We start from the raw sequence: 26,648 nt of genomic DNA on the forward strand, positions 1-26,648 counted from the left end.
TAGCACAGATCTATTCAGCACCATGGACAGCAGGATGCCTGAGAAGGCGTCCTGTTGCCATGGGAACCTTCCCCATCTGCTCAGTTGTGGCCACAACTTCGCAGTCGGGGAAGGTTGAGGAGGGGGCTGTCTGGGGGCTCCCCCCTCTTACTGTTAACTTTTTCCATACAGCGGTCCGTATGGAAAGGGTTAAACGGCTGACATCGCGGCACAGATGTCAGCCGTAAAATGTGCTGACACTCTGGTATACCACTGGACACCAATGATTATTCAAGAGGAGGCAAGCGGGTGATCGCGATAAAATCATTCAGGGGTGCAGGGGGGATGAAATAAACTTTATTTGGGGCATTTTAAAGTTTGAATTGACCTGCGGTTTGCTGCGATCGCCGATACGGGGGGTCACATGACCCCCCCCGGCGTTGTGACAGGATGCCGGCTAAATGATTTCAGCCGGAATCCTGTTCGGATTAACCCCCGCAGCGCCGCAATCTCATTTTAAACTCATGATGTACCGGTACATCATGGGTCCTTAAGGAATCGGGAAACATGCCGTACCGGTACGTCATGCGTCCCTAAGGGGTTGAGGAGCACCACGATACTGTCCTTGCTGGGCACCCGGGAAATAGAGCCACAGTGGATCTCATTGCTCAGAGATTATGGTGGCCGGCTCTTCGTAAGACGGTTGAGGGTTTTGTGGCAGCCTGCTAGACCTGCGCTCGTGCCAAGGTCCCTCATTCACGGCCATCGGGTTCTCTCCTCCCGTTATGCATTCCTTCCCGTCCTTGGACGCATCTGTCCATGGACTTCATTACGGACCTGCCTCGTTCCTCAGGCAAGAATGTAATTGTGATGGTTGTGGACCGTTTTAGCAAAATGGCACATTTCATTCCCTTTCCTGGGTTACCCAATACTAAGACGCTGGCGCAAGCGTTTGTTGATAATATTGTTAAATTGCATGGCATCTCTTAAGACATCGCTTCTGATAGGGGCACGCAATTTGTTTTTAGATTCTGGAAGGCCTTCTGTTCTCGCTTTGGGGTTTGGTTGTCGTTCTCGTCTGCTATTCACCCGCAGTCAAATGGTCAGACCGAACGCGTCAATCAGAATCTGGAGACATATCTGCGCTGTTTTGTGGCGGAGAATCAGGAGGATTAGTATTCTTTTTTGTCCCTTGCTGAGTTTGCTTTAAATAACCGTCGCCAGGAGTCCTCTGATAAGTCACCATTTTTTGGTGCATATGGGTTTCATCCGAGGTTTGGGACATTCTCTGGAGAGGGGTCTTCTGGTTTTCCTAATGAGGAGAGATTTTCCTCATCTTTGTCATTTATTTGGCAAAAGATTCAGGGTAATCTGAAGAGGATGAGTGAGAGATATAAGCGTGTGGCGGATAAGAGACGTGTGCCTGGTCCTGACCTGAATGTGGGTGATCTGGTGTGGTTGTCTACAAAGAATATCAAACTGAAGGTTCCCTACTGGAAGTTGGGTCCTAAGTTTTTTGGGCCTTACAAGATCTTGTCCGTCATCAATCCCGTTGCCTTCCGTCTTGATCTTCCCCAGACTTGGAAGATCCATAATGTTTTTCACAAGTCCCTATTAAAACCTTATGTCCAACCCACTGTACCCTCCTCTTTGCCTCCTGCTCCGATTATTGTTGATGGTAATCTTGAATTTCAGGTCTTTAGGATTGTGGATTCTCGCATTATCCGCGGTTCTCTTCAGTACCTCGTTCATTGGGAGGGTTATGGTCCTGAGGAAAAGATGTGGGTCCTAGTGACCCTGACTCCCTCCGTATTAAGTGCAGGGAGCCGGTGGTCGTGTCCCCTCACTATTATAGGGTTTTCAGGTGTCACACAGGCTTAGGTACATGGGCATGCAATCATCTACCATCGAGACCCTTGTATGTGCATAGCAGTCAGGGAGAGCTCTTAGGGTTTTATAGGGCTCACCTATAAGCTCCTTAGTTTGGGATCAGCCAGTCGCTTGTTTATTTAGAAGTTCCAGCTATCTGCAAATCTCATCCATGACAATAGGATGGAGAGGATGGAAATAGAAAGGAAGTCACTACAAGATAGAGTTACTGAAATGGAGGATAGGTCCCGTAGAGCGAATATACATGTAGTTGGGTTCCCTGAAGGGGTGGAAAAATAAGACCCAAGTGGGTTTATTCAACAATGGCTGCTGGAGGTGTTCGGCGCGGATCAATTCAATAGAGGAGGGTGGGCGGATGGGGTTCTGGTGGTAAATGTGGGGCGCTCTCTCTCTTGTGGAATATTTCCATGTGGAATATTTACATGGAATATACGGGGGATGGCCGAGAGAGTGAAACGGGTGGTCATATTTGATGTAGTGGCGAGACATCTTCCCGCGATTATATGTCTTCTAGAAACACATCTTACATATGAGAACATCAGTATTGCAAAAAGGAGATGGGCTAAATATGACTACCATGCTTGCTGCTCGGCCTACTCCCGGGGTGTTAGTGTTTATGTCCATGGAAACGTGGATTATATACCAATTGCCCACAGAATTGATAGAGAGGGCAGATTCGTCTTCTTGCATTGTCGCTTGAACGGTAATATTTGCATAGTGACATTTGTCTATGTTCCTCCACCTTTTTCTATGTCTGTTATGTCAGACCTGGCGGACTTTATTGGCTCTACGGCAAGGTGCCCGGTTTTGATGTAATGAACCTAAAGGAGGACAGACTCTCCAAAGTTTGGCTCAGGTATATAAAGCAAACAATGATAAACTCACATTGCAAAGAAGGGTCTGCCGGGAATTAGCATTGACAGACATATAGCGTTATCTGTACGGAGAGAAAAGAGTTTTCTCTTGCTTTAGCCGTGCTAATACAGTTATGTCTAGAATAGATCTTGCCTTAGCGAACCCTGACCTGTTAGATATGGTATTAAAAATGAAGTATGAAATACGATATCTGACCACTCTCCAATAGAGTTGAGCGAAGACCTGGATGTTCGAGTTCGAGAAGTTCGGCCGAACTTCCCAGAAATGTTTGGGTTCGGGATCCGAACCCGACCCAAACTTCGTCCCGAACCCCCTTTGAAGTCAATGGGGACCTGAACTTTTCGGCACTAAAAAGGCTGTAAAACAGCCCAGGAAAAAGCTAGAGGGCTGCAAAAGGCAGCAACATGTAGGTAAATCCCCTACAAACAAATGTGGATAGGGAAATTAATTAAAATAAAAATAAAATAAATAAAAATTAACCAATATCAATTGGAGAGAGGTCCCATAGCAGAGAATCTGGCTTCACGTCACCCACCACTGTAACAGTCCATTGTCATATATTTAGACCCAGGCAGAGGAGAGAGGTCCCGTAACAGAGAATCTGGCTTCATGTCAGCAGAGAATCAGTCTTCATGTCATAGCAGAGAATCATGCTTCACGTCACCCAACATTGGAACAGTCCATTGTCATATATTTAGGCCCCGGCACCCAGACAGAGGAGAGGTTCATTCAACTTTGGGTTGCCCCGCAATATAATGGTAAAATGAAAATAAAAATAGGATTGAATGAGGAAGTGCCCTGGAGTACAATAATATATGGTTAAGGGGAGGTAGTTAATGTCTAATCTGCACAAGGGATGGACAGGTCCTGTGGGATCCATGCCTGGTTCATTTTTATGAACGTCAGCTTGTCCACATTGGCTGTAGACAGGCGGCTGCGTTTGTCTGTAATGACGCCCCCTGCTGTGCTGAATACACGTTCAGACAAAACGCTGGCCGCCGGGCAGGCCAGCACCTCCAAGGCATAAAAGGCAAGCTCTGGCCACGTGGACAATTTAGAGACCCAGAAGTTGAATGGGGCCGAACCACCAGTCAGTACGTGGAGGGGTGTGCACACGTACTGTTCCACCATGTTAGTGAAATGTTGCCTCCTGCTAACACGTTGCGTATCAGGTGGTGGTGCAGTTAGCTGTGGCGTGTTGACAAAACTTTTCCACATCTCTGCCATGCTAACCCTGCCCTCAGAGGAGCTGGCCGTGACACAGCTGCCTTGGCGACCTCTTGCTCCTCCTCTGCCTTGGCCTTGGGCTTCCACTTGTTCCCCTGTGACATTTGGGAATGCTCTCAGTAGCGCGTCTACCAATGTGCGCTTGTACTCGCGCATCTTCCTATCATGCTCCAGTGCAGGAAGTAAGGTGGGCACATTGTCTTTGTACCGTGGATCCAGGAGGGTGGCAACCCAGTAGTCCGCACACATTAAAATGTGGGCAACTCTGCTGTCGTTGCGCAGGCACTGCAGCATGTAGTCGCTCATGTGTGCCAGGCTGCCCAGGGGTAAGGACAAGCTGTCCTCTGTGGGAGGCGTATCGTCATCGTCCTGCGTTTCCCCCCAGCCACGCACCAGTGATGGGCCCGAGCTGCGTTGGGTGCCACCCCGCTGTGACCATGCTTCATCCTCCTCCTCCTCCTCCACCTCCTCCTCATCCTCGTCCTCCAGTAGTGGGCCCTGGCTGGCCACATTTGTACCTGGCCTCTGCTGTTGCAAAAAACCTCCCTCTGAGTCACTTCGAAGAGACTGGCCTGAAAGTGCTAAAAATGACCCCTCTTCCTCTTCCATCATCGCCCTAAGTGTTTTCTCAAGGAGACATAGAAGTGGTATTGTAACGCTGATAACGGCGTCATCGCCACTGGCCATGTTGGTGGAGTACTCGAAACAGCGCAACAGGGCACACAGGTCTCGCATGGAGGCCCAGTCATTGGTGGTGAAGTGGTGCTGTTCCGCAGTGCGACTGACCCGTGCGTGCTGCAGCTGAAACTCCACTATGGCCTGCTGCTGCTCGCACAGTCTGTCCAGCATGTGCAAGGTGGAGTTCCACCTGGTGGGCACGTCGCATATGAGGCGGTGAGTGGGAAGGCCGAAGTTACGCTGTAGCGCAGACAGGCGAGCAGCGGCAGGATGTGAACGCCGGAAGCGCGAACAGACGGCCCGCACTTTATGCAGCAGCTCTGACATGGGGTAGTTGTGAATGAACTTCTGCACCACCAAATTCAGCACATGCGCCAGGCAAGGGATGTGCGTCAAACCGGCTAGTCCCAGAGCTGCAACGAGATTTCGCCCATTATCGCACACCACCAGGCCGGGCTTGAGGCTCACCGGCAGCAACCACTCGTCGGTCTGTTGTTCTATACCCCGCCACAACTCCTGTGCGGTGTGGGGCCTGTCCCCCAAACATATGAGTTTCAGAATGGCCTGCTGACGTTTACCCCGGGCTGTGCTGAAGTTGGTGGTAAAGGTGTGTGGCTGACTGGATGAGCAGGTGGAAGAAGAGGAGGAGGAAGCCAAGGAGGCAACAGGAGGCAAAGAATGTTGCCCTGCGATCCTTGGCAGCGGAAGGACGTGCGCTAAACAGCTCTCCGCCTGGGGCACAGCCGCCACTACATTTACCCAGTGTGCAGTTAGTTTTATCGGATACTTGGTTGTGCAGGGAAGGCACGGCTCTCTTGGAGAAGTAGTGCCGGCTGGGAACAACATACTGTGGGACAGCAAGCGACATGAGCCGTTTGACGCTGTCTGTGTCCACCAGCCTAAATGACAGCATATCATAGGCTAGTAGTTTAGAAATGCTGGCATTCAGGGCCAGGGATCGAGGGTGGCTAGGTGGGAATTTACGCTTTCTCTCAAATGTTTGTGAGATGGAGAGCTGAACGCTGGCGTGTGACATGGTTGAGATGCTTGGTGACGGAGGTGGTGGTGTTGGTGGTACATCCTCTGTTTGCTGGGCGGCAGGTGCCAACGTTCCTCCAGAGTCGGAGGAAGAGGCCGAGGCGGCAGCAGCAGAAGAGGCCGAGGCGGCAGCAGCAGAAGAGGTAGCAGGGGGAGCCTGAGTGACTTCCTTGTTTTTAGGTATTTACTCCACTGCAGTTCATGCTTTGCATGCAGGTGCCTGGTCATGCAGGTTGTGCTAAGATGAATATAAATTTGAGGCCTAGTATTTAGGCGCTGGGTGACAGGTATACGTTTACACACAGAATTAGACTTGGAATTGCACAGTAGCGTGTGTGTGAAGTTATTGAGAATAACCCTATCTGCACCTTGAATCTTATATACCCTTTTAGGGATAGATTTAAAGTAGGTCTGATACAGCAGAAACCACTAAATTAGGAAATTGCTAAATTGGGAATTGTATTTCAACCCAGAACAAAAACTGTGCTTTGACGGACACTAAATAACTTGACCAGCTACAGCAATAATGACAGATTTGGATGAATATAGCAGGGGGAGCCTGAGTGACTTCCTTGTTTTTAGGTATTTACTCCACTGCAGTTCATGCTTTGCATGCAGGTGCCTGGTCATGCAGGTTGTGCTAAGATGAATATAAATTTGAGGCCTATTTTTTAGGCGCTGGGTGACAGGTATACGTTTACACACAGAATTAGACTTGGAAATGCACAGTAGCGTGTGTGTGAAGTTATTGAGAATGACCCTATCAGCACCTTGAATCTAATATAACCTTTTAATGAATAGATTTGAAGTAGGCCTGATACAGCAGAAAACACTAATTTAGGAAATTGCTAAGTTGGGAATTGTATTTCAACCCTGAACAAAAATATATCCTTTGCCAGACAGCAGACAGTATTACAATTGGCTGGCCACAGCTGAAACACCAGATTTAGGGTACTGCTATTTTGGCAATTGTATTTCACCCCTCAATAAAATAGCAAGCACAGCCAAGCCCCTGATGTAGGATATAGCAACAAAATAACCACACTATTGATGGTTAAATGCACTTGGTGTGACAGCTTGACCCTGATGTGGGATATAGCCAAAAAACAACCACACTTTTGAGGGTTAAATGCACTTGGTGACAGGCTCAGCTTGCCCCTGATGTAGGATATAGCCAAAAAATAACCACACTATTGATGGTTAAATGTACTTGGTGGCAGCTTGTGCTGGCGCACCACAAGACACAAAATGGCCGCGATCACCCCAGAAAAAAGTGACTGAAAAACACCCTAAAAACAGTGAGCAATTGAATAGCAGCAGTTCAATGATCCACAGCTGTAGATCGATCACTGAATGAAGTCTTTTGGAGGAGTTAATCACTGCCTAATCTCGCCCTAACAGTCGCAGCTGCAACCTCTCCCTACACTGATCAGAGCAGAGTGACGTGCGGCGCTACGTGACTCCAGCTTAAATAGAGGCTGGGTCACATGCTGCACTGGCCAATCACAGCCATGCCAATAGTAGGCATGGCTGTGACGGCCTCTTGGGGCAAGTAGTATGACGCTTGTTGATTGGCTGCTTTGCAGCCTTTCAAAAAGCGCCAAGAAAGCGACGAACACCGAACCCGAACCCGGACTTTTACTAAAATGTTCGGGTTCGGGTCTGTGTCACGAACACCCCAAAATTCGGTACGAACCCGAACTATACAGTTCGGGTTCGCTCATCCCTACTCTCCAACAGTAGTAACGATTAAAATTGGGCATAATAAGAAGAAAACGAGAAGCTTTAGACTAAACCCCATTGGATCAATTTGGTTAAGGATCAGGAAAAGATAATAAATGAGATGCGGCAAAATAACTAATTTTAAAAAGAAGGGTCCAGTCCTTACAAGGAGAAATAGATAAAAATATGAACTCCGCTATACAATCTCAGTTTGAAGAAGCTAGACTGGAATATAAAAATTATCTATTAGAAAAAGCACAACATAGTTTATTTTTTTACAGGAGACAAATATTTCTCCCATGCAGGGAAATCTGGAAGTCTTTTAGCATCCCTAATCCAAAACCAAAAGAATAATAATAGAATAAAAAATATTAGATTGGAAAATGGGGTGGTTACTACACGTTCAGAGGAGGTTGAGCGGGAGTTAGGTATTATAAAACCTTATAATCAAATAATAATAAGCAGCAGGATGGAGACGTGGATAGATTTTTTGAGAATATTAATCTCCCTAAATTAACAGAGGAAGAATCTAAAATCTTAAATCGACCTATAGATTTAAAGGAACTATCTGAGGCTGTCAAGACCATTCGGGGAAACTCTTCTCCAGGGACGGACGGCCTTCCGTTTGAAATCTATCGTCAATATGAAGATATTATCTTGCCAATGCTATTACAGGTCTTAAATAAAACCTATCAGACTGGGGAACTCCCTCCATCTTTATCTGAGGCTGTGATCACACTTATTCTTAAAAAGGGTAAGGATAAAAAAGAGATAGGGGCATTCCACCCAATCTCTTTCTTAAATACAAATGATAAAATCTGTGCAAAAGTATTCACCAATAGATTGAAGGGAGTTATTGATAGATTAATACATCCAGACCAGACTGGGTTTATACCTAAGAGATTAGTACAATCTAACATACGTAGAGCCTGTTTGAATATGCAGGTTGAGGAAGGTGGGGGCTCCCGCTCCATCCTGTCACTAGATGCTGAGAAGGTGTTTGACAGGGTGGAGTAGGAATACCTCTGGAAAGCAATGCATAGGATGAATCTGGGCCAACACTTTATTAAATGGGTCCAGATTTTATGTAATCATCCCAAAGTTAGAATAAACAGTAATGGAGTATGGTCTGAGCAAATATAGTGGTATAGAGGAACAAAACAGGGATGCCCTCTTTCCCCTTTATTGTTTGCTCTATTTATAGAACCGCTGGCAGCTAGAATTAGATCGGACGAGGGGATCAAGGGCTTCGGTATGAAGGTGACCTCTGACAAGATAAGTATGTACGCAGACGATATACTGATCTTTTTGTAGAACCCAGCATCTCAGCTGTCTTATCTCATGGAATTAATAAATAAGTTTAGTGATATTTCGGGATATAAAATCAACTGGGCCAAACCAGTACTGTTACCGCTTGATCAGGGAACCCTATTGAATTTTGTTGGAATTAGGGTATTAAAACCTACGGATCTTTTGAATATCTGGGGATTAAGCTGAGTGCAGGTATCCTAGATTTTGCGAAATTAAATATCTCTCCTTTGCTGACTAGATGCAGAAGTAAAATAAGTGTATGACAGAAGCTATCGATAGGACAGGGGCCTGTCCAGTTTGGATAGAGGATTGTTTCTTCACCCATCTGGAACGGCTGCTATACGATTTAATAAGGGTAAAATTAAAACAGAAATATATTTGGTTAGCGGAAGAGGATGGAGGGTTATCGGTCCCTTTTTTTCAGAGATATTATTTAGCTTCTCAAGTCCAGTGGTAAAAATCTGGAGGAAACAATATAAAAGAATACCTAGAAAGGGGCTTTAACGGCCCAAAATATTATATATTTTGAATTTTGGAGACGGGATTTATCAAAAATAAAGGGAAAAAGTGCCTAATATGTCAAATGGTTGATTTGGCTCGGGGGAAAATAAAAAAAACATTTTTCACATTTGTGGTGTAATAGCAATATGAGAGCATTCCAATCAATTGCAGAATATAAATATTGGGAAAATTATGGTATTATTCATGTATCACAGTTAGTTAAGAATGGGGAAATAAGAGCACTAAAAGAGTTATGTCCTGGAATAAATTTAGGTTTAGGTATCATCAATTAAAGCACACGTTTGAAGCTACACAAAACAGGGAATATTTTATTATAACAAAACACAAATTTATAGATTTTTGTCACAAACTCACGACTACTAGGGTCACTATTGCTCAAGTATATAGGTTAATAAGGAAGGGGTTGGGCAAAATAATAAAGTTTAATAGTGAGGAAAAATTGACAAAGGATATAGGACTAAACACATTACATTGGGGGAACATATATAAAAATGTAAAAAGGGCAACGATCTCTAGTAACTTTAGGATAATCTACTTTAATATTATCCATAGAATATATATGACTCCAGTATTACTAAGTAGGATTTATAAAGAACGAAAGTCAAACTGCTGGAAATGTGGAGAAGAGGCTGCTGATTTATATGCATATGATATGGAGTTGTCCAAAGGTGCAATCCTATTGGAGAGAGAGTCTTTGATACCTTCCCCCCCCCCCATTAAAACCTGAAGTGGCTGTCTCGGGTAGTATCCCAGTATTAATCAGGGAAAAAAAGGGTCTGGATAAGAGGTCTTATGGTGGCAAGAGTTATTATCACAAGAGAGTGGGGCTCCAAAACAGCACCCAATATTATCGAGTGGAAAAATCTACTTGTAAAGATCGAGAAGTTTGAGGAATATGCAATGAGTAGCTCAATTGGTCGCTTACGGGTGGTGCCGCTGCCTGGGCAGGGGTGGGGCGGCGGGGGAGGAGAGAAAGCGAGAAGAAAATAATGTATACCCCTTGGAGGGGACCGTGTAAGGTGCCCGCCGAGATAACCATCATGGGGGGGGGGGGGTTGCTTTAAGATGGGGAATAAGATAATCTAAATTGACAATGGGAGATCTGATCAAAGGCAAGTGGAATCTGGTGGGGAACTTGGTTATTCCCCGAAATAGAACAGTCTATTCATCATTTTTTATATTGTTTTTGTTTATAGTGAGTTATAATATAATATTTGTGACTGCCTTGGCAGATTGTGTATTGATGAATTTGAATTTTGTATTGATAAAGAAATTTATAAAAATAAAACATTTATAAAAAAAAAAAAGTATAGCTACCGCCATTCCTGACATCCACCAAATACAAGAGGCGACTTCTAGTGATGACATTTATGGATGTTACTAACAGCCGGGGACATTTTCTCTCCACAGTCACAATCTACAGGTTTTATACTAACGCTCTATGGACGCCTCACCCACATCTCATCTTCTTATTCTTACAGTTTGGCTGAAAATGATCTACCAGACACTTCCTGCATCCAGTTGGCATCTGGAATAAGGAATAACCGGTCCCTGAAGACACTTGTCCTGTCTAGTAACCGTCTGTCTGGTCCTCACTTCAGTGTCTTGATGGCGGCTCTGTCCAGTCCGGCCTGCAGGATAGAGGCATTACAGTGAGTATAAGAGATGTGTACAGGACTGAGACATGTGGGGCACACGTTATACATGGATTTTATACTATTTTATGCTCCGCACCATTGTTATGTCTATGAGATAAACTGCTGACTAGGGTTGTCACGATACCAACATTTTGATTTGATTTCGATACCATAAAAAAGCATTGCGATACTCTATACCATTCGAAACCATGCAAAAAATATATAAAACGCAAAAAAAACGCGTGCATTCTGCATTTTATGGAACGTCCGGCCCATAATAGAACAGTCCTATCCTATTTTTTGGGGGGACAAAATGACAAAAATGGGGAATCGTGCGTTTTTTGTTTTTTTTTTGTTATGGCGTTTACTGCATAGGAGATATTTTTTAATAGTTTGCACTTTTTCGGGGGCAATATGTAATATGTTTATTTTTTATAGTTTATACATTTTATATGTAATATTGTGAAAGGGGGTGATTTAAACTTAATATTTAGTGTTTTTTGTTTTTCCTTTTTATTTAATAACTATTCCCCCCTTAGGGCTAGAACCCTTGTCCTATTCCCCCTGATAGAGCTCTATTAGAGTGAATAGGATCTTACACTCTCCCTGCTGCCCTGGGCTTTGTGCACACGGCAGCAGGGAGCTTACCATGGAGGGCTTCAGTAGCGTCCTGGCTGCCATGGTAACCGATCGGAGCCCCGCGATTACACTGCTGGGGCTCCGATCGGAACTGTTACTGCCACCAACGAAGAGGAGGGTAAGTGATCCTGTGGTCACTACATCCAATGAATATAGCAATGAGGGGGGGGGGGGGACGCCTGTGGGCACTGCGCTACCAATGATCTTAATACTGGGGGGAATGGGGGGGACAGCACACTGCACCACCAATGGTTATAATTTATAATACGGGGGGGAGGGGGCGCACTGTGGTGCAAATAAATGTAATTAACACATTAATTCAAGTGTAGGCAGCGGGTTCCGGCGGCAGTATCACATACCCGGCCTCAATACCAGGGCGTGCGATCTGCCGAACCGTGGCAATTAACCCCTTAGGTGCCACACCTTAGGGGTTAATTTCTGCGGTTCAGCAGATAGCATGTCCTGTTATTGAGGCCGGGTATGTGATACCGCCGCTGCCTACACTTGAATTAATGTGTTAATTACATTTATTGGTGGCACAGTGGCCACAGCCTCTCCCCTCATCCTCAGTACAATGATCTCATTGGTTGCAGCGGCAGCCGCATCACAGGTGGGAGGGGGGAGAGGGTCACTCCTTCTCCACTGTGCTGCTGAGTAGAACATGGTGCGCGCTGAGAGCATGGAGCGCCATGTTCTCTAACTGATAATAGCACAGCCTAGTATCGTTAAATAGTAATACCCAGTGTCGTATAGATCCGGGTCTAAGAGTATTGATTGGGTATCGATACTTCCTTACCCGGTGAAACTCTATTCCTGTCACTGCTCTGTGGTGTCCGGCCACGCTTCTTCTTCTGCTAGGTTATTTTTAAGTATTTGTGTGCGACACGCACAATTCTGGCACACACACAGCTCTGCTATACACACAGCACTGCCATACACACATACAGCTCTGCTATACACACAGCACTGCCATACTCACATACAGCCTGCTACACCCACACAGGTCTGTTACATACTTACAGCTCTGCTACATACATACTGTTCTGCTATACCCATACAGCCAGGGGCGTACATAGAAATTACTGGGCCCTATGGCAAGAATCTGAATTGGGCCCTCTTGTGAGTGACCCATAGCACCCCTCAGGGTACGTGCACATCTGCCGCAGAGGTTACAGCAGAAGCCTCAGTTTCAGATTCTGTCAAAAACAAAGGGCAAAATAATGCTGCATGCGGGATCTCGACTGACCCCATTATTGTGAATGGGATCCGGCAGGTGCCGGGAGTGTTTGGCATATACTGGATCTGGCGATTCTGGTATTCTGCTGGTGGCTGGAACAGAATACCCAAATCTGATCTCAAGTGATTACCTAGCCTTACCGATGAACTGTGCCCGCTGCTGCTACTTCTTATATAGTGCCATCCTTCCCCTATGGACTGTGCCCGCTGCTGCTACTTCTTATATAGTGCCATCCTTCCCCTATGGACTGTGCCTGCTGCTGCTACTTTATATAGTGTGCTATCCTTCCCCATGGACTGTGCCCGCTGCTGTTACTTTATATAGTGCCATCCTTCCCCCATGGACTTTTGCCTGCTTCTGCTTCACCCCTTCCCCAGGGCCTGGGGCAGATCTTCACGGAGCTGGACTGGTGACGCTGCTGGGTCAGTTCCGGACTGGTCAGTCAGGTCACAGTGACGGACGTTTTGCGCTAGTTGCGCTTCGTTGGGCTGTACGTCAGCGCGTATGTTTGCGCCGCCGCCTTAAGCACGAAAAACAGTGTCGTCATTGAAACCAACACCATTATCATGCCGGAATAGAAGGGAAGTTAAAAGTATGTATAAAGACATGTACAAAAACCAGCAATAGCAGTATCATATATGCACATGTGAAACAACAACATTTACAGGAAGACACTCACGTCATTTCTGTCATTTACACCCGGCGCACCTAGCGCTCGAGTCCGCAGAATCCACCTTGCTTCTCTCTGCAGCAGGAGGCGATGTCTATCAATCCCTGCAGAGGAGCAGTTACTATCTCCAAGCCTGGGAATGAGATGCAGTCCAAATTACTTCCATGGGCATGATAATGGTGTTGGTTTCCATGACGACACGCTGTTTTCGTGCTTAAGAAGGTGGCGCAAACATACGCGCTGACGTACAGCTCGACAAAGCGCAAATAGCGCGAAACGGCCGTGGCTGTTTGGTGCGTGCAGTTTGTTCGTCTGCCCCATGCCGCAAGCACTTGGAATCTGATTTAACCGAATAAAGCATCAAGTCTGAACCTGACACCGGTGAGCGCCGCTTGTTGTCTTCTCCTCTGAACTTGTGCATATTCGCCCGTGCTTCTCTCCAGCTGTGCACCACCGGGAGTGGGATACATCAGGAGGCTATTGGGATCGTCGTACTCCGATCGCTGCTTTTGAATGTTCACAGCTGTGCCGTCTTGTTATCTCTGTCGTTAAGCTGATTTAATCCAGTCACAACTGATGTTTCTCTGACTGCTGCAGAACCTCCTAATACTCACCTCAGCTGCTGCAGAACCTCCTAATACTCACCTCAGCTGCTGCAGAACCTCCTAATACACACCTCAGCTGCTGCAGAACCTCCTAATACACACCTCAGCTGCTGCATAACCTCCTAATACACACCTCAGCTGCTGCATAACCTCCTAATACACACCTCAGCTGCTGCAGAACCTCCTAACACACACCTCAGCCGCTGCAGAACCTCCTAATACACACCTCAGCTGCTGCAGAACCTCCTAATACACACCTCAGCCGCTGCATAACCTCCTAATACACACCTCAGCTGCTGCAGAACCTCCTAATACACACCTCAGCCGCTGTAGAACCTCCTAATACACACCTCAGCTGCTGCAGAACCTCCTAATATACACCTCAGCCGCTGCATAACCTCCTAATACACACCTCAGCCACTGCAGAACCTCCTAATACACACCTCAGCCGCTGCAGAACCTCCTAACACACACCTCAGCCACTGCAGAACCTCCTAATACACACGGCTGCTGCAGAACCTCCTAACACACACCTCAGCCGCTGCAGAACCTCCTAATACACACCTCAGCTGCTGCAGAACCTCCTAATACACACCTCAGCAGCTGCAGAACCTCCTAATACACACTTCAGCTCTTGCAGAACCTCCTAATGGAGAACATATAAGACTTTAATCACATCTGTGCTGGGGTCTCATTCACAGAACAGGTCATAAATTCTGGACACAATTTTATAGCCTGGCAGATGACACCAATCAGATCTCATAATAGTGAGATCCGTCAGGTGTAGTCCACGAAGCACCAGATCCGGAACTACAGCGATTTTCATTGTTGTGCTCCTATGACGGCAGAACAGTGAACGTCACCAGCACAGATGTGAACAAAGCCTAACACCTCAGAAGTCTCATCATCACCAGATTGTTATTATTGGAAATTAGGGGACAACACAGGGAGAGGTAAAAGTGGAGAGAACTACAACTCCCAGCATGTGCGGGCTGCTGTTATTGGATACAAGTGGATAGAGTATAAGGCCGGGTTCACATCACTGTTTAGTTTTCTGTATTTCTGATCCGTCAGACGAACAGAAAAATAAAGGAAAAACAGATCCTGTATTTCAAGCATGAGTTCTGCACATTCCACATCCAATTGAGTCTGAGATCCGTTATTATAGATGGAAAACAGCCCTGCGCGCAAAACAGAAAACTAAATGGTGATGTGAAACCAAAGAGAACTACAGCTCCCAGCATGTCTAGATTATTATAGGGCATCATCCAGTTTTACTAGGTGAGAGCTTTAAAAGGAAATAACTGTAAACCCCAGTATGGACACTTATCATGGGGCATCGGTATACATTACAGAGAGGAGCGAACTACAACTCCCAGCATTACCAGGCTGTACTAGGGCATAAGTTTAAACTACATGGAGAGCAGTGGCGTACCTGCAATAGAGGCAGACCACGCAGCTGCTATGAGGCCCCTGGGGGAAGGGGGCCCGCAGTTGAGAATAGGCCCCACCCACTAATTACAGTGATATAGCTTTCACCTATTAAAGGGGTATTCCCATATCAGACAATGGGGGCATATCGCTAGGATATGCCCCCATTGTCTGATAGCTGCGGGTCCCACCTCTGGGACCCGGAACTACAACGAGAACGAAGCGGGGAACGCTGTGGCTGGAGGACCCCGGATTTCCCGGGGTCCGTCCACCATTTAGCGCTGCTCCAATAGAAGTGAATGGGAGCGCACCATGCATGCGCGGCCCATGCTCTCATTCATTTCCATGGGGCAAACAGCAATAGCCGAGCCAGCGCTCAGCTATTTTTGGTGGCCCTATAGAAATGAATGGAGGGCGGCTGCGCATGCGCAGTGCACCCTCCGTTCATTTCCCGGCTCCGTTCTCATTGTAGGTGCAAATCCCAGAGGTGGGACCCACACCTATCAGTTAATGGGGGCATATCCTAGCGGTATGCCCCCATTGTCTGAGATGGGAAAACCCCTTTAAAATAGAATGTAAGAAGTGGACAAGGACCTTTGGTGATGTCATCAACCATGTGACCAGTGCAGGAATCCAAGAAGTCTAAAGGACCATTGGTGATGTCATCAACCATGTGACCAGTGCAGAGCCCTGGTGAACGACCTATGGGATGCTTCTATGTTGTGCCTGGAGGAGAAGTTAGTGGTGTCCTGGGATAGCCCGTATAACGTGCTATAAAAGCTGGGAGTTGTAGTTCTGTCCTACTATATCCCTCTCCATGTATGCCCTAGTACAGTCTGGTAATGCTGCGAGTTGTAGTTCTCTCCTCTTATTCCACCTCTCTGTAATGTATACTAATGCACCATAATAAGTCTGGCCATACTGGGGGTTATACTTATTTCCTTTTAAGGGTCCATTCACACATCCATAGTGTATTGCGGATGAGCAATACACCCGGCCGGCCCCCCCATAGAAATGCCTATTCTTGTTCGCTATTGCGGACAAGAATAGGATATGTTCTATTTTTTTCCGGAGCCACGAACCAGAAGTTCGGGGTCGCACTCCGGAAACGCGGATGTGGACAGCGCACTGTGTGCTGTCCGCATCCATTCCTACCCCATAGAGAATGAATAAATGGGTCCACACCCGTTCCGTATAATTGCAGAACGGATGCAGACACATTCTACAGACGTTTGAATGGACCCTAAAGCTCTCACCTAGTAAAACTGGATGATGCCCTATAATAATCTGGACATGCTGGGAGTTGTAGTTCTCTCTTTGGTTTCACATCACCGTTTAGTTTTCCGTTTTGCATGCAGGGCTTTTTTCCATCTAAAATAACAGACCTCAGACTCAATTACATAGTAACATAGTACATAAGGCCGAAAAAATACATTTGTCCATCCAGTTCGGCCTGTTATCCTGCAAGTTGATCCAGAGGAAGGCAAAAAATAAACTGTGAGGTAGAAGCCAATTTTGGATACGGAATGTGCAGCACTAATGCTTAAAAAACGGGTTCTGTTTTTTCCTTTTTCTGTTCGTTTGACGGATCAGAAGTACAGAATACTAAATAGTGATGTGAAAGACGTTATACTCTCTAATATCCACTTGTATCCAATAACAGCAGCCTGCACTTGCTGGGAGTTGTAGTTCTCCCCAATTTTACCTCTCCCTGTTGTCGGGTATATAAAGCAAATGCTTTATATGTAAATAAATAAAAAATTACGGATAAAAAGAAAAATTGTTCAAACGATATTGACCCACGAGATGGACATAAACATCTCAAAAAGAGTTCAATCGAGAACCTGATTATTTTGTGCAATCAGTAAAACAGGGTACAAGCGTCTATGCAAAAATATAATAAATGGTTTATTATACAATAGTTTAAAATACAATCAAAAATCTATGTAAATTTTAATAATATACAATGATATGCAGTACCCATAATTCACCACTATATGGTGCCAACAAAACACTACTCAACCAACACAAGAATGTTATGCAATACGGCTTTATAATTGTGAGAAATATACAATCAATGGATTATGCGAAAAACTCAATCAAGAAAATGACAGATACGAGCCCTTGCTCTGCCCAAAATAATGACAAATCTCAGATATGGGGTAGTATTGCACCAAAACTATCATTTAAATTATTGGCTTGATATCAAACTAGGGAATATAAGGATTTCCAACAGAGAATTTCTCCAATATTATCCCCTTTATTCAGTTATATGCATCGTAACTGAAATCAGAGAAAACATTGATGTAGCAACTAACGTTACACGTCCGCAAATGAGCAGGTATCTGGCTAAGTATCAAACCAATTAATTTAGATCAATACTACATAAAACAAAAATATACATTACCCAAGGGTCAAGTGATGTGCAGAGTCTTGGGGCAGTCAGCTCTCAAGAGTTTTTCCGATAATCCAAATCTTTCTCCAGAGATCTCCCTATCTTTCCTTGTTTGTTTTTTCTTTCTGTCCTTTTTTTTTTCTTTTTTGTATCTGGTTTCTTAACCCAAAACTTATCAGATGAACACACCCTCCTTGTTTGGAACTTTCCAATCATTGTTGGACAGGCGTGTGCATTGATAAGGAGCGTGACGTCATGATACTACCCAGAATGCACTTTTGCTACTGGTGTAGTATTAACTGCTCATATCTAGGTGGCACTGTTGTATAAGCTATAAGCATCATACCATTAAGGGTTAAAACATACATGCCTGATATTTTTAATACTACACACCTCTGATATCTGGAGGCCTTGTCTTAGAGCCGAGGGACAAACTTTGATACATGAATCTATACTTTGAGGAACATCTAGACAATTCTCACATTGTGGAATTCATGTTCAGATAACAAATACAATGAAGCCTCTAAATCTGCAGGTGCGGTGTATCTTTTAACTGTCTAAATGTATAATATATTGTTACAATAACACTAGCTTTTTGAACGGCACAGTAATCTTCCCATGGACTTACTTCAGCCTACTGTCACGGCCATGGCCATGACCGTGACTCCTTAACCGCATGCGGTTGCCTGCGGTTTGTTTTTGGTTGTTCAACCACAGGTGAGGGCTGCTTGTGTGTTGCCTCACTTGTGGTTGCCGCTGGCAACAAGTGGTTGGAGTTTGTCGCAGATAGCAGCCTGAGCTGGTGCTAGGCAGCTTGCGGAATCTGCATGCGGTTACACCTAGCAACCTTTCTGTTAGGTGTATGTGTATGTATGTCTGGTGTGCACTGTGTTTTATGTTACGTGTGCACTGTGACCCTTCCCTTCACTGTGGTTGTCCGTGGCAACGTTTGGTCGTAGTTGTACATGTGGTGGCAGTGTCCCGGCCTTCGGGCTGACTCCCAGGACATGTGTGCCACCCATGTCATTGCCTGCGGTAACAGCCACAGTATGTGTTAGTGAGTTGGACACTTTTCCTTTTAAGTGTGTGTTTCCCTTCTCTGGAGCTGGAAGGGTTAACTCCCTTCCCAGTGTGTGTGTGTGTCACTGGGTGTGTCCGACTGTGGGGTGTGGCTTCCTGGCCTATAAAGCCTCACTGTTTTCTCAGGTCTGGAGGTTGCTTCAGCCATGCTTAGCTGGAGCAGCCTCCTGTGTTTTCCACCTGCCAGTGAGAGCCACCCCTGTGGTCATAACCATTATGTCACATTTAAGTTTATGTCCAGTTTATGTGTGATGTCTATTTGGTGTTTCCCTGAGATTTTGTGCAGCTGTGGACCTGGGTCCTTGTGTGTGGATGCGGTGTGATCTTCACCTTGCCAGCACAGGGATCCAGTCAGCAAGGCTGTGGCAGGTAGGTGGAACTTCGGGTTCACCTGCCATATCCATAGAGCTGTTTATGTTTCCCCTTTTTCCAGCAGCTTGGCCATTGAGACCCCTGTCCGTCCGTATCCAGGAGGAACAGGTTGTCTACTCAGCTCCTAGCTCAGGGATCTGCAGAGGGTAAGTCAGGGCTCCGAGGTTCCTGAGCATGGGTCCTCCTACCATCAAGGTCGGCCCATGCAGGTAGGAGTTAGGGTCAGGTTAGGGACGCTGTAGGAGGTGACCTGCTCCCTAATCCTGTTGTCCTGGCCGATGCCATCTGGCATCGCACGGCTGAGGATTTTCCCCATCCTCAGCCGTGACACCTACATGAAAATTCATACAAAATAGTGAATATAAATCAACATTGCTCTTAAAGGCAATGAATACCCATTATAATTAGAATAAGTAGATATAACTGTTTAAACTTATGAAAAGGCACAACATTGTGTTGCCCCCTAATTTCCAATAACAAAAATCTGGTGATGATGAGACTTCTGAGGTGTTAGGCTTTGTTCACATCTGTGCTGTTGACGTTCCCTGTTCTTCCCAGTCATAGGAGCACAACAACGAAAATCGCCGTAGTTCCGGATCTGACGCTTCATGGACGACAACACCTGACAGATCCCACTGACTATGATGAGATCTGTCGGGTTTCCAGGCTATAAAATTGTGTCCAGCATTTATGACCTGATCTGTAAATGAGGCCCCAACACAGATGTGATCAAAGCCTTACATGTTCTCTAGCATCAGATTAGGAGGTTGTGCAGCAGCTGAGGTGTGTATTAGGAGGTTCTGCAGCAGCTGAGGTGTGTATTAGGAGGTTCTGCAGCAGTCAGAGAAACATCAGTTTTGATTGGATTAAATCCTATTGTTTTCTGTATCTGCACTTTGTAAAATGTCCCTGTCCTGTTCCTCTACCAAGGCAGAAAGAGAAAAACAAAAAAATATAGTGGCAATTCTGGAGGAGCTGCTAAACCCCTGACACTGTGGCGTGTCTTTTATTGGCGGAGCAGCCCAACCGCATGTGGACCGCAGTAATGGACTAACCCCAGCAAATTATGCATACAATGGAGGATGTCGGCGCGGTCCACATGCACCACAAGAGCAAACTACACAGAATGTAGCAATCATATGAAACACACAGAGAGAATGCACCAAACAGATATAACACTGACTATGCTGGCAAGACATGAATAAAGGTATTAAAAGCTGAGACTTTTGCCAATATATTCCAGTCATGGAGATATCGGAGCCCATCATGCACCACGTCACGGTTCTCAGCATGGCAAGGGGTCCTAACCGCTGCTCTAACTATGGTGTGAACACGGTCTGAAGGTGATATAATTCAACTCACAGCCAAGCTTCCCACAAATGCCCAGCATGTATACTGCGGTAGTACTATGTGAATGAAGCCAGGCTGCGAGCCTACCAGTACGTGTCTCACTGTGAGCTGACTGACCAGTCTGGACCTGACCTGATCTAGCAGCGTCACCAGTCCAGACTTCAGTCCAGCTCGGTGAAGATCTGCCTCAGGCCCTGACTGCGCTCAGCATTGGGGAGTGGATGAAGCAGCAGCAGGCAAAAGTCCATGGTGGACAGATGTAACACTATATAAAGTAGCACCGGCGGTCACAGTCCATGGGGAAGGGTGACACACCATATAAGAAGTAGCAGCAGCAGGCACAGTCCATGGGGGAAGGATGGCACCATGTAAGAAGTACTGTAGCAGCAGCGGGCACAGTTCATCAGGTAAGGCTAGGTAATCACTTGCGATCAGATTTGGGTATTCTGTTCCAGCCACCAGCAGCATACCAGAATCGCCAGATCCAGCATATGCCAAAAACTGACGGCACCTGCCGGATCCCATTCACAATAATGGGGTCAGTTGAGATCCAGCATGCAGCATTATTTTGCCCTTTGTTTTTGACCGAATCTGAAACTGAGGCTTCTGCTGTAACCTCTGTGGCAGATGTTCACGTACCCCAAGGGGTGCTATGGGTCACTCACGAGAGGGCCCAATTCAGATTCTTGCCAAGGGGCCCAGTGATTTCTATGTACACCCCTGATGGAGAAGGATATAATAGGACAGAACTACAACTCCCAGCTTTTATAGCACGTTATATGGGTTATCCCAGGACACCACTAACCTCTCCGCCAGGCACAACACAGAAGCTTCGTCCCCCCACAGAAACATCCTGTAGGTTTTTCACCAGGGGACTGCACTCACATGGTTGACATCACCAAAGGTCCTTCTCCACTTCTGGTAGTAGCTATTAAAGTGTAATTAGTGGGCGGGGCCTGTTCTCCACTGTGGGCCCCGTTCCCCCAGTGGCCCCATAGCAGTTGCGTGGTCTGCCTCTATTGGAGGTACGCCACTGCATACAGCTCTGCTACACACATACAGTTGTGTTACAGACATACAGCTGTCACCGCCAGATATCTGAGAAGCTCTGACAGACGTTCTTCAGAAACTCCTGCTTGAGGTTCTTTTGTTTTGCTTTCGTTTTGTCATCTCGTTTACCTCTCTCAGCTGTCATCTAGTTGCTCTGATTGCATCCCTTTAAATCCCCTCCCATACTGCATCACTTTGCGGTTTATACAACTTCCTGGAGTGTGCTCATGCTGGTTGCTGCAACTGAAACTTTGTTTGTGTTTTCCTGTTGGCTTGATCCTAGGTGACCCTGACTCCCTCCGTATTAAGTGTAGGGAACCGGTGGTCGTGTCCCTTCACTATTATAGGGTGTTCAGGTGTCATACAGTCGAGGCACGAGGGCATGCAATTATCTATCATAGAGATTTTTGCATGGGCTGAGAAGTCAGGGAGAGTGCTAGGGCTTTTACAGGGTTCACCCTTATGTTTCTTAGTTTGGGATCAAGTGAGTCGGATCTTCATTTGTTGTCTTCTAGTTTTCTGCAACACCATCCGTGACAACAGCTCTGCTACACACATAGAGTTGTGTTGCAGACATACAGCTCTATTACACATACAGCTCTGCTACACATACACACTTACCATCTTTACTAAAAACTCACATCTCCCTACACCAGTGTCGGCTGTACAGTGTTCCTGCTCTGGCTCCTCTTATTACTGACATCATCAAAGGTCCTTAAGCTGTAGTTTTCATCTCCTTTCAGTACAGTGTAGGACCTTCCTCCACCATGCGCTGAACGGACGGTTCTCCTGCCTGCTGGCTCTCTCACTGATCAGGCAGATCTGTATGAGCGCTCTGCCTGATCACTAATGAAGCATTCAGGGGTCTGGCCATGCTGGATCTCCCCGACTGCTGTTTATAAGACACTTTTAGCAAGATTTTTACTTACTAAAAGGGCGTCTTATAAATTGAACAATACGGTAAGTCTGATTTTCAGTGATGTGGTCCCGGTCAAAGGAGAGAACTGCTGAAAAGTATCTACATTGTAAATGCGTTCTTTGGGGCTTTTATATTGATGGCTTGTCCTCAGGAACAATATCTGACTGGTGGGGGCACCCCCGACACCCTGCCGTTTAGGTGCTTAAAGAGGCAGCAGCGCTAGGTGAGCATTTAGTCGCCAATTTATTAGGACCGGTGTTTTACGCGCCTTTCTTAATAAAGCCCTACAAGAAAATTTAGACTAGCACATCCAAAGTCACAGGTGCACATCCATAAAGCTAGCATGCAGGCAGCTCACCCTAACAAGCTAAGGTTAGGCCCAGGAGAGGCAGTCCTGTTAGTGTTAGTTACCTATGTGCAGAAGCCACCTTGACGCCGGTAGATGGGCCCGACACATGTATGATCAAAATATGTGTGGAAAGAACTTCCATTTTTCATGTATAGTAGGTATAGTACCACTGTAATCCAGAATAATCCCTAATCCTGGGTTCTATTATTAACATTAATAAAGCCCTAAACTGGCAGTAAATTTGTCGTAGATATGAATAAGTGCAGGCCTCTCCTTAACTTTGGCGCAACCAGCGCCAGTGCTAAGTGTAAGACAGCTTCTCAGCCGCTGAAACAGGCATAGAAAATGATAAATTAGACGGGTCTGCCGGCAAATCCCCTTCCCCTCACTGTAATACTATGCACATCCGACATACACTGTACTGCACTGTAATAACAAACACATCCGACATGCACTGTACTGCTCTGTAATACCAAACACATCTACTATACACTGTACTGCTCTGTAATACCAAACACATCCTCTATACACTGTACTGTCCTGTAATACCAAACACATCCACTATACACTGTACTGCTCTGTAATACCAAACACATCCACTATACACTGTACTGTCCTGTAATACCAAACACATCCGCTATACACTGTACTGCTCTATAACACCAAACACATCCACTATACACTGTACTGCTCTGTAATAACAAACACATCCTCTATACACTGTACTGCTCTGTAATACCAAACACATCCACTATACACTGTACTGCTCTGTAATAACAAACACATCAGACATGCACTGTACTGCTCTGTAATACCAAACACATCTGCAATACACTGTACTGTCCTGTAATACCAAACACATCCACTATACACTGTACTGCTCTGTAATACCAAACACATCTGCTATAAACTGTACTGCTCTGTAATATCAAACGCATCCGCTGTACACTGTACTGCACTGTAATACCAAACACATCCTCTATACACTGTATTGCTCTGTACTTGGTGAGCTGTGAGGAGGTGGCAGCGCTCTCCTGAGCTCCGGTGGGTACAGTTGGGAGGTGCCAGGAGTCGGACCCCCACAGATCTCATATTAATGACGTGTCCTGGGGATAGGATATCAATATCCAGTTTCTGGATAACCCCTTTAAATTCTTCAGCAGACCCCTATATGATAACATAAAGGTTCTGATGATCTCTTTAACACATCAGTCAGATGAAAACACAATCAGTAATGTCCTTCATGTCTGAGAAGAGCAGCACTATCACTAATTCCTGCCCCCCGCTGTATAACACATAATGGGAGCAGTGACCCCCCTCCCCGGATAACACACAGGTAAGTGTTCTAGGACTGACCTCATGAGAACCTGCATTGTGCCTCCACATGGAGGAGGGGTCATATCTCCTGAGAGACATCTGGAGGGACAGGAAGGACACATCTGCTTCTATGGGGCGGATTATGGGTCTGAGCAACTCCCAGGTTATACATATACAGAGCTGTAATATGTACATGCGGGGCCGGCGTCATAACCCGGCATCCCCGGGCAAGTGCCAGGGCCTAATGCTCCTGGGGGGGCCCACTGAGCTGCTATGAGCACTTCCATCAATACAGATGGAAGCTCTCCCTCCTGTCATTTCACTTACGCAGTACCCCTTTGGTGGGCCCTCTGAGACACATGAGGCCGGCTGCTGCAGAGACTCAGACACGCCCCTTCTACACAGGACAGGCTGCCTGAGGAGAGAGACCGGCAGGGCTGGAGCAGAGAAGTGTGAAGACAGTCTGTGAGTAAGTCTGCACTGTGACTTTTTCTTCTCTGTGGGACAGGAGGGAGGGAACTATTCGTGCTGCTGCTTCATGCTATTTTGTTGTTTTACCGTTTCATTAAGCAGTTTGCCACCATGACACCTGCCCCCTTCCCCATATCCTGTCCTATCTCATCCTCATGGAGCCCCTGCTGTCTCCTTTCCTCCCCCATGTATCCAGAGCTCCTGTTTCACCCTCCTGTCACCTATTGCTGCCCTGCACAGACCTCCTGCCACTACTTGTTGTATGAACCCCCCTCAGAGCCCCTTCCACCTACTTGCTGTGTCCACCCTTCCTGTCCATCCAGGGGTCCTGTCTCACTCCACTGCCTCTAATTATGGTGGCATCTGAACCACATTCACCATAAGGACCTTCTAACATCACAGGGTCATGTGACTGTGCCCCCACCCTATGCAGTGCCCCTAGTCATTCCCTGTACTGTGCCCTCTTATACCCTTTTATCCGGTCACTTTATGGTGGTTTTATCATTGTATAGCAGTGGTATCCAATAACTGTATCCCCTTCCCTGCCCACGCCACTTTTTTAGACCTGGCATGAGCGGGAAAAGATACAGATTGCGGTGCTCCACATCTGTGTCAGAAATACGACTAATATAGACGTTTTTCTATAGACTGCAGAGACATTCGCATACACCCACACAGGGGCTCTCTGTCTGTCAAATAAATCAATTGAAACATATATTGTGGTAAAAGGAGGGAGGCCACAGCTTTATTACAAAAAACAGGAGGACCTTGTCTATCGTTAAACTGCACTTTCTTTGTCACCTCGTATGCCTAGTCACCGTGTAAGTCAGCATGTCTTTGTGGAAACACCAGGTGACTTTGACTTCTCCATCTTCTACTTAGACAAGGTCCTACACCGAGCTCCGACACCCCCCCCCCCCCCACCCAACAAAATGAAGAGGGCTCTGTCGATTGCATCCTGCAATGCCGCAAGGAATATGTCCAGACCAATGTCGTTAAGGTGCACTCCATCCCATAGCATTAAGTTATGGTTGTCACCCTCTACCTGACGATGGCGAACCTCTACCCCACCTTTCGACCTAACGTGTCTGGACACCCTCATATTCAGAAAGCGGCGTGCCCTTTCGATGCCACTGTTGTTTCTCGCTCCGCTCCACAATACACGGGGAACCACTTCGGACCATACCACTACCAAATCATTAAAGAAAGCCGGGAAAAGATCAAAGTCCGACCTCTTAACGGAAATTAGCTCTAAAATCCGAACTGAACACAAATCGTTACCACCGGCGTGGATAACCAGCACTGTGGGACCACGGGATTCCAAACTAATGGTCACCTCTTCCTGTAGCACCTGCAACCCCGAACACCTCTCCAGGACACGTCCGCTGGTAAAAAAAACATTTGCAAATCTCCCGGGCGGTATGATGCTCTTTGCGCAGCCCAGTAAATGTAGGAGTGACCCAGCAATCACACCGCAGGCCTCCTAAAACCTAAAGGAAAAACAAATAAATATTAACTGGTTAATAAATCAGGCCTTTTGTATCTGCGAAAGCAAATCAGATTTCCATCTCCCAAGTCTCTTGTGCGTCCGTCATGCCTGCCGCATCCGTGAGGGGAGAACCGTCAGCATGAACTAAAAAACTAAGGAATTTTGGACGAACATCGAAAAAAGATTGAACCACACTCATTGGTCAAAACACGCCCTCAATCTTAGCGATAGACTGCCAAAAACCTTGCCCATAAATATCCGTTTTCGAACGTCGAATGTGTACTTATACTTACTCTGGAAAAAAAGCACACATCCTCTTTCAGTAGCGACGACACAGTGGTCCGTGACGGGGCAACAAATTCTCCAAGACGCATTGCGCAAAAGAAACAGAGCA

At 46.2% G+C, this 26,648-nt stretch overlaps 1 protein-coding gene across 2 annotated transcripts in view; it reads left to right on the forward strand.

Moving 5' to 3' along the window:
• The window catches only part of LOC122921534 (NACHT, LRR and PYD domains-containing protein 12-like), a 276,607-nt gene that overhangs the window by 107,392 nt on the left and 142,567 nt on the right, over positions 1-26,648 (forward strand). For both annotated transcript variants that reach the window (XM_044271573.1, XM_044271574.1), the window contains exon 7: positions 10,725-10,895. In XM_044271573.1, the coding sequence (XP_044127508.1) occupies positions 10,725-10,895 (171 nt within the window). The remainder of the gene's footprint in view (positions 1-10,724; positions 10,896-26,648) is intronic.

The sequence above is a fragment of the Bufo gargarizans genome, chromosome 11, assembly GCF_014858855.1.
Source record: "Bufo gargarizans isolate SCDJY-AF-19 chromosome 11, ASM1485885v1, whole genome shotgun sequence".
Lineage (NCBI taxonomy): Eukaryota > Metazoa > Chordata > Amphibia > Anura > Bufonidae > Bufo > Bufo gargarizans.